Genomic DNA, 9,393 nt, shown 5'->3' on the forward strand with positions numbered 1-9,393 from the left:
ACTAGCTTGAAAATACGGATGTCTATTTAATTGCTGTTACAAAATTTAGAAATTTATTTCAAAATTAAGGATTATCTCCCTCATGCATAGCTCTTATCCTTGGACGAATTTGGCTCCACTGTTTTGGCGCGCTGTTTTTGGCTATATTTAGCTCTAAAACTTCATAGTTATTTCGGATTTCAAACATTTCGGTTGAGCATCATTGAAGAGACATTATTTGTCGAAATGCGCATCTGGTGCATCAAAATTGGTACCGTATAAGTTTTACATTATGACACCTAGGTCGAGGCCTCTGCTGGTGGACTGTTAGTCCCCGAGGGTCTCTACAGCCCAGTAGCTAAGTACTTCGTTACTAGCTTGAAAATACGGATGTCTATTTAATTGCTGTTACAAAATTTAGAAATTTATTTCAAAATTAAGGATTATCTCCCTCATGCATAGCTCTTATCCTTGGACGAATTTGGCTCCAATTTTTTGGCACGCTGTTTTTGGCTATATTTAGCTCTAAAACTTCATAGTTATTTCGGATTTCAAACATTTCGGTTGAGCATCACTGAAGAGACATTATTTGTCGAAATGCGCATCTGGTGCATCAAAATTGGTACCGTATAAGTTTTACATGATGCTAAAGAAAACATTGTAATAAAACATTTGTTGTCAATTTTATTTTAAATCACATTTCAGTTAGAGATGAGTTTTCACAATACATATGAAAACAAATACCGTGTATCAGGTAATTTTGATGTGCTGCAAAAGTTGGGGTTTTTTGGGGGGGTGGGGGTGGATAAAACAAATGCCAAAAAATAAAGTGCCAATATTTTCATTGAGATTTTACGGAGTTAGCAATAGCAATCTTTTTTGTTGTTGTCTTTTTAGGTAAAAATGCGCCAAAATATAAAAGACCAAAATTTCAAACTTTTTTGACATCAAATTTGCCAAATATTCACGACGCCAAAATTACCTGATATTCCGTATGCATATGTATATATAGATGTCGAACTATAGGATCATTAAGCATCCCGAGGAACTATACCAGTCCTAAAATTGCAAAGCATAAAGCATACAAAAATGATATCAGAACTTAAGATAGCCTCTGTTACATTCATGGGTTCTGTCAAAATTTTGTAAGTCTTGGCCAACTCAATAATTCTCTCTTTATGTACACGTTTGCTTGAGATACGTCTGTCATTCATAACAGTTTTGCCACAGAGACGGTTTTTCTTCTTAAAAAATGTAGGGACATTTATGGTTATATTTCTTGGTGCGAAAATGTCTTGGACATTAAATCCCTTATCAGCCATAATACTATCATATGGATCACAATCGTGGAGCAAAGAGCTGCGTACCATATCTTACGGAGGGAGAAGGTGGACTTGAACTCAACAAGACTCACTACTATTATTATCAAGTTCAAGGACAAATGTTTTGTAGTGGTCGACGTATTTGTCATTTTGTAGTGTACACCATATCGGACATCAAATGTGTGAGCATTGATAAGAAATTAATCCACGTAATTATGATATTTTGAACTACTTTCTCCAATATGCCAAACATGCGCGATAGCTCAAAATTTGTGGTATTTCTTCTTAATTTTATCAGCGAAAGAAAAAATTGATTTGGAACATCCAACTTTACAACCTGGTTATACATGTAAATTAGGCAATATGCTACAGGACCAAAAGTGTGTAAAACAAAATAAAATTTGTTAATATCCTCTAAACCAGTGTAAAAATGTACACCAGCAGGGTCATTGTCAAAGTTTTCTATGCTGAACATGGGTAGTTTAGTTGTTTGAGTTTCTATGGACACCTGCGTTTTGTCACAATCACCACCATCAGTTACAACACTGTTCTCTTGGCCCTCTGGTGTAGATATTATTATTTCTTGCTGACATTCCAAATGAAGTTCATCCTCCAAAATCACCGAAACAGATACATCCTCGAAGTCATTTACACATATATCACTTGAAACATCAAACTTCAGGCGTTTAGCTGATCTCGCAGTGTACCTCGATTTTCTCTTCTCGGTGTTTTCAGTGGAGGCCTGTTTGTGTAGGATGATAATTTTAGAACTAAAAACACAAAATATTCCTTTAATTGGTTTAACAGGTATTAAACTTTTTGGTACTAATTCTAGAATACTCGAGCCATTTACCTTTGTCCAGGTAAACTGCGATGGTACTGCAGTTTTCTTTAACACACGTCTCACTGCAGTCAACTCTGTTTTTATTCAGAAAAAAGGTAAATTATCCATTTAAAAAAAAATCATTTCTGTTTTTATATTCGAACAAAATTAAAAATATCTATAAACTTTAAAACTAATTTTATATTCAAAACATATTAATCAATATCCTTCATTTTGTGCAATTCTATTATTAATTATGCTGAAGGGATGGGGGGGGGGTATGTTAATTACATTATTTATCTTTAAAAAAAACAAAAAAAACCCTGTTTTTAATATAACCAAAAAGATGGTGTAAAAATTTCTATTTTTGTGAAGTCTTTTGTAATATATAAAGCACTGTCTGCAAGAATATAAAGGTTTTGTGGTGCGTCAACGCCTAGCTGACGTTTGTTTTTTTTTGTTGTTTTTGTTTTTTGTTTTTTTTTTGTGTAGTTCGTTTTCAGTAAAGATAGGCTAACTGCAGGGTCAGGAAGATGTATAGGTATACAAATTTGATTTCTTTAAGCCTATCTGTATATATAATAATTAAAGGAGATACGGGAAGCACAGCAGCATATCAGATCTATAAACCCAAAGAGTTCTCAAGCAGGGCCCGGACGCAGCTATATAAAGTAGCCTCGTGTTGGACCTCTGTCATATATTCTCTGCGTACACCTGATAATGCTACATGTAGTATTTATATAATTAACTACATATGCAGAATTTATTCAAAAACTTCTACGCGAGAAGAAAAAATCTCTCGCTGTGACCTTCAATTTGACTTTTAGATATATCGATGACGTTTTGTCTATTAACAATGATAGCTTTCATTCATATGTCGATTTGATATATCCCTGTGAGCTCGAAATAAAGGACACCACAGAGTCGTCCACTTCTGCTTCATACTTAGATATTTTATTGAAAGTAGACATTAACGGCAAACTAACAACTCAACTGTATGACAAACGGGATGATTTCAGCTTCTCCATCGTCAACTTCCCACATTTATGTAGCAATATTCCATTATCACCTGCATATGGTGTTTATATATCTCAACTGATTCGATATGCAAAAGCTTGTTCTGGGTATAGTCAGTTTTTAAATCGAGGTAAGCTACTGACAAACAAGTTGATGGTACAGGGATTTCAACGGTCTCGATTGAAGTCAGCATTTCGCAAATTCTATGGTCGTTATAACGATCTAGTTTGTCAATACAACCTCGCATTGGGTCAAATGCTGTCTGACTTGTTTCATACCGATTGTTAAGCCGTTCTTGGCACACTGATTTTGACTGCGGATAACTCCGTTTACCTGATCAGGATATGGGGATCACGGCGGGTGTGACCAGTCAACAGGGGATGCTTACTCCTCCTAGGCACCTGATCCCACCTCTGGTGTGTCCAGGGGTCCGTGTTTGCCCAACTATCTATTTTGTATTGCTTGTAGGAGTTATGAGATTGATCACTGTTCGTTATCTTCACCTTGCATGTTCAGTTCTTTCCGGAGATTCATGAATCTGAGCTGCGTCCTCTGTCCTGTCTATAAATGATTTGCCTACACCTGACCACTGCCGCCCTCTTCTTCATGTTCCTCCGTCTCAGTCTTCTGTTAACTCCGTAATATCCACAGAATATCTTTCAAAGTCGGTCTTCAACGTCTTCACTTTTCAAAAGTGAAAACGCATCACAACTCTAAGTGTAACATTGCGCATCCCCGTTTAAATCATAATTCCCCCACCCCCTAAAATTAGACATATGGAAGAGTTTTCCATTATATACTCCCGAGTTAATGTATAAGTATATGTTGATATACTTGCTTTCTAGTGGCTTGATAATTAAAACAGTTCTTCATTTTATGGAACTTTGTTTTGTGTTGTCGTCATTTTGAACATCGATGACGCCTCGTTGTGGACGTCAACAATTTGAAATGTATGGAAACGTGTTGTTAACACAATTCAGCAATGTTACCGACCAAAAATGTAAATATAAGTAATAAGGCATCATTTTAAAATATTTATCGGGATATAAATACGGGTTGGTACATGATCAAATTTTCCTTCGGGCTTTATGGAATTTGATCACGTGACCAAACCATATTTAAATAAATATTTTTAAAATGATACGTTATTTCTTAATTAAAGATAGCTCATAAATTTTATATGATATCTGATAAAAGTTATATGATATCTTGTGAATTTTATGAGATATCTTATAAAACATATAAGATATCTTATATGTTTTATAAGATATCTCATGAAAGTAGATTTATAAGATATCTTCTTTTTTATAAGATATCTCATAAACCTATAAAAACTCTTATTTAATATACATGCACTATATATCTTATAAAGTTTATGAGATATCTTATGTAGCTAAGATATCCTGTATATTTAATGAGATATCCAATAAACTTTAAATCATATGAAATATCTTATAGAATTTATTTGATATCTTACCAAAAAAGAGGATAACTCATTTATAAAAGCTATCTTTATATAGAAGAATAACTATAAATATGGCGTACCATAGCCTAGCAGCTAGGCTAGACGATACGATCTTGAACGCAACCCTGGTCATGTCTGCTGGGCAGACGGCGCTGCCAGCAGGCCACATGATATTGTGAAGAACACTTTACAATTGTATACTAGCAGGCATTCAATATACCCAGAATCTGTTTGCACGTGGTTTTAGGTGGCCTAGGCATGAGCCGGGGTCTCCCCTATCAAAAATAATGAGGACTAGCGAGAGTAATGAAGACATTGGATTTAGATCTGGAATAGAATTTACGGCTCTTTTTTCTAATCAAATGTTTAATCTAAAACTCCTTTAAAATAGTGAAAATAAAGTTTTTGTTTAAAAATAATCTTTAAAAAAACTAGTGGTGTGAATGAGATGTCATAGTAGTATCAAACAGGTACGTAAATTATTTCCTCAAACTCAATTAAGATTTGAAACTTTGATATTTTGTTCTAATGTATTGTGCATGATCATTATATAGAGTCTCAGACCCCAGTTACAAGAATGTGAAATTGAACTTTCGTGATAGGAATGCACCTTATATGCAAAATTTATCTATAGAGATATTATGAAAATTAAAAATCATTTTATCAAGCTGATTTATTTATACAGAAATTGACATATTTTAAAATCAAGGAAATTATAGAATTTCTGATATTTTGGACGTTTTAGAAAATTTTATCGGCAATTGACGTCATCATGTATGACCTTTACCCTTGAGATATGACCTTGACCTTCATTACACTTTAAGGCTAATGTGTCAAAATATCAAGTCTCTACTGGATACACAACGGGTTATCCATTACTTTATCGTAGATAGTTACATGTAAGTATCACAAAGACGAAATAAAATGTATGAAGAATTTTTAAACATCCAGACCTCCAATATATTGGATGTTGCCCATATTTTGTAGAATATGCCAAATACATGTCAAGGATTATATTAATTTGTTCAAAACAACATTGAATATTAGTATCATGGAGATTTCATTTATTGCATTTAAGAATGTAAGAAGATATAAGCGAACATTAATTTCACAGGAGTTTGGTACTACCTTGAAAGTCGGAGAATTTTATTTTCCCTAAGTAAATCTATAATATTGGATATGTTCAAAATCTCTAACGAAAAACCTTTTGCGAAAATTAAAGCAATTAGAATTGTGCATGGGATATTTTAAGCCTTTAAATACTTTTTCATTCTTCCTGGGAATAGTCAATGTTAAAAAAGGGAAAAAGAAGTATTTTCAGACAGACATGTTCGATTTTATAAAGTGTCTTCATTATCTATGCACGACAGATATCGGCCTAAGTAACTAATTGGTGCAGGGAGTTAGTCTTTGTCAAAGGTAAATAGAATGTTCTTTAAATACCACTGATCAATCATCGATAAGAACTGGGTAGTAGTAAAGGCGATTTAGTGTAAATCTACCTCCCCAAAGCGTTTATTTGAGGACATTTAAAGCTTGACAAACAAAACGTTTTATTATCAGAATGTTGGGCGAGATTGGCATGTCAACATGTTTAGATTCGATAAGGACTGAATTTATGTGAATGAAGGAAATAGAAATGCCCTTCATAGTCAAGCCCTTTGTCATAAAATATATGGACGATTCAGATTCGAAATGTAAAGGATGTAAATCTAAAATAGGATCGGGTTCGCTTGTCCTTGGATACGTGGCGGATCAAGGACCAGACAAGCGGGTGAGGTGCGTGACCAGTTGGTTCCATTATAAGTGCTTCTGGACGCTTTGTGTGTACAAAAATCACCTTCGAGGTGTCGATCCAGAAACTCTCAATGAAATTGTGTTTGGAATAAACGGACTATCAAAAGCAGACAAATTCAACTTCCAAAACGAAGCCAGCAGCCCACCAATCTCCACGCACAGACGTTCTAATAAGACACCAGAGGGCAGCATCATTGCTGGAAGGGATGTTGGGAGTGTGGAGGGCGGGGATTACGAAGTGAATGAAAATGTGTTCGATTTGACAGATTTAGTGTGTGCTACTGTTTATAAACACCAGACTAATGTTCTTGTGAGTATACGCGAATTTTTTCTGCTGAAAGGGTCCAACATTGCAAAGCCCTCAAAGCGAGGTATTTCGCTAAATAAACTACAATGGCGAGAGCTCTGTTCTATTGAAAATGGCATTGAGGCGGCGACTAAAATCATGGCCGCCAGAGAATCAAAATCTAAAGAGTCGAAAGGGAAAGGACAGAAGGAAAAGAAAAGTAGAGAGGATGAAACAGATGAAGAAGACGAAGGCCCGGGTAAGACATGTTAGCACGGTAAAATTACAAGGAAAGGTGGCGAATAAATACAAACTCATGCAGGGTAGGCGGAGACTGGCACATCACAAACAGACTAATACACTATATCTTGATCATTCACAGAGACTAAAATATTACCTCGACCAATCAAACAGATTAATACATCACTTTGACCAATAAAAGAGATTAATACATTATCTTGACCAATCAAACAGACTATTATATTATCCTGACCAATCAAACAGACTAGTAGACTAGCTAGTACATTATCTTGACCAATGGCACTGACTCGTACATTTAATGTTAAAATTACTTTTACATATCCAAAGATTCTACACGTAAAGGCCAAATGTCTTTTTATTGTAGGGCAGATTTTATTTTCGTTGTCATGGAAACGGCGAGTGAGTGTTTATCAATATCAGGAGGAGGTCATCGTAGACATCCGTGAGTACTCGGAGGGTCGGACTTTCCAGCGGTCAACGAAAGGTGTAGCCCTGACCAAGCCTCAGTGGACAAAACTCAGAGAAGAAATGCCCAACATTGAGGCCCTTGTGCAGCAGATGGGGCTTTGAAGTCGTTACACAAACCGTTTTGAACCTTAAAAATTCAATGGACAATGTTTCGTCCCCAGTGCAACACGAGAAAATGTAGCATATACATGTATCTGTATGATAGTCTCCTTTTGAACCTTAAACCCCTAGAAAGACAAGGTTCAACATGAAGGCCCTGGTGCAGCATATGGAAGAAGTTGAAGTCACTCTTGATCTCGTATCCGAATCGGAGCCGGTGTAATGACGTCCCCTCCCCATACTGGGCATGTCCGGAACTCCCCGCCTGCTCGGACAGTCAAGATGGACGGGCACCTGTTATTGTCTGCCATGATTTTAGGTTTTGACAGACGCATTACTACACCTTGGACATAATTACAAGCGTGTTATCCAATCAGTGCAATATGTAATGTTGTATGAAGTACATATCCATGTATACTGACAAAGAAGTTGATGTTACAGGGATGTCAACAGTCTCGTTCAAAGTCACGTGTTCGTAAATTCTATGGTCGTTATAATGATCTATTTTGTCAATACAACATGGCATTGTGTCAAATGCTGTCTGACGTGTTTCATACCAATTCTTTAGTCGCTCTTTACCTGCTAATTTTGACAACAAGTTCAAGTTCATTTTATTCACTATCCATTCACTATTCCATTATCAGCTGCATATGGTGTTTATATATCTCAACTGATTCGATATGCAAGAGCTTGTTCTGGGTATAGTCAGTTTTTAAATCGAGGTAAGCTACTGACAAACAAGTTAATGGTACAGGGATTTCAACGGTCTCGATTGAAGTCAGCATTTCGCAAATTCTATGGTCGTTATAACGATCTAGTTCGTCAATACAACCTCGCATTGGGTCAAATGCTGTCTGACGTGTTTCATACCGATTGTTAAGCCGTTCTTGGCACACTAATTTTGACTGCGGATAACTCCGTTTACCTGATCAGGTTATGGGGCTCACGGCGGGTGTGACCGGTCAACAGGGGATGCTTACACCTCCTAGGCACCTGACCCCACCTCTGGTGTGTACAGGGGTCCGTGTTTGCCCAACTATCTATTTTGTATTGCTTGTAGGAGTTATGAGATTGATCACTGTTCGTTATCTTCACCTTGCACTCAAACCACATTATACATGGTACATGAGGTGCATTAAGTAAACATACATTTGAGTAAGAATAAGGTCAGAGTATGTACTAATATACAATATACATATATTGAAAAAGTATTTACAAAATATATTAAGGAGGACAGACTAACTCATAGATTTTTGAGATAAACATACAGAGTTTTTAAAGTGTTTTAACCTTACTGGTTGACATGATTTCATGAAATTTAATAACATTAGGTCTTGTGTAATACCTACTGTGTAGGTATTCTTTTCTAATATTTGACAAAGCATTGCATTCTAATATATAATGGGATTCGTCTGCAATTTTCGATTCGTTACACAAAACACAAAATCTTTCATTATATGGAATACCAATCCACCTACCAGTCTCTATAGGGAGGCGGTGATTTGTGGTGCGAAATTTAAGAAAAATAGTTCTGAATTTTTTTGACAAGTTTTCTAAATATTTTTCTGGTCCAAAACTATCTTAAAAGTTCTGTATATTTTACCTTTAGATGCATTGAACATATCGCTCGACCATGTTTGAATGAATTGATCCTTAAGTCTTTGTTTGACAGTATTTATTATCCATTTTCCATTTATGTTCTTTTGTTGATTCCATATATTTGAAAGACCACACATGTTTAAAATTCGATGAATACATTCAAACCAGGGGTTTTTAACAGTACCGTTAAGATATTGTGTATGCAAAAATTTATAAAGTACATTAACAATTTTAAAGTCACAACCTTGCAATAATGTAGCCCAGTATGAAATCATTC

The 9,393-nt window shown here is 35.6% G+C and overlaps 1 protein-coding gene across 1 annotated transcript; it reads left to right on the forward strand.

Moving 5' to 3' along the window:
* The first annotated feature begins 6,129 nt into the window (after positions 1–6,129).
* On the forward strand, positions 6,130–8,059 carry LOC125673920 (uncharacterized). Its single transcript, XM_048910880.2, has 2 exons — positions 6,130–6,948; positions 7,315–8,059. Exons 1-2 carry the CDS (start codon positions 6,231–6,233, stop codon positions 7,518–7,520), a joined length of 924 nt encoding a protein of 307 aa, XP_048766837.1. The 5' UTR covers positions 6,130–6,230; the 3' UTR covers positions 7,521–8,059.
* Positions 8,060–9,393: the final 1,334 nt, after the last annotated feature.

This window comes from Ostrea edulis, chromosome 3, assembly GCF_947568905.1.
Source record: "Ostrea edulis chromosome 3, xbOstEdul1.1, whole genome shotgun sequence".
Classification (NCBI taxonomy): domain Eukaryota; kingdom Metazoa; phylum Mollusca; class Bivalvia; order Ostreida; family Ostreidae; genus Ostrea; species Ostrea edulis.

Excerpts from the sequence above, each read along its gene's own strand:
- LOC125673920 (XM_048910880.2), top strand. The coding sequence starts at position 6,231 with ATGAAGGAAATAGAAATGCCCTTCATAGTCAAGCCCTTTGTCATAAAA. Across the intron at positions 6,949-7,314 it reads TGAAGAAGACGAAGGCCCGG|GGCAGATTTTATTTTCGTTG; the intron begins GTAAGACATGTT and ends TTTTTATTGTAG.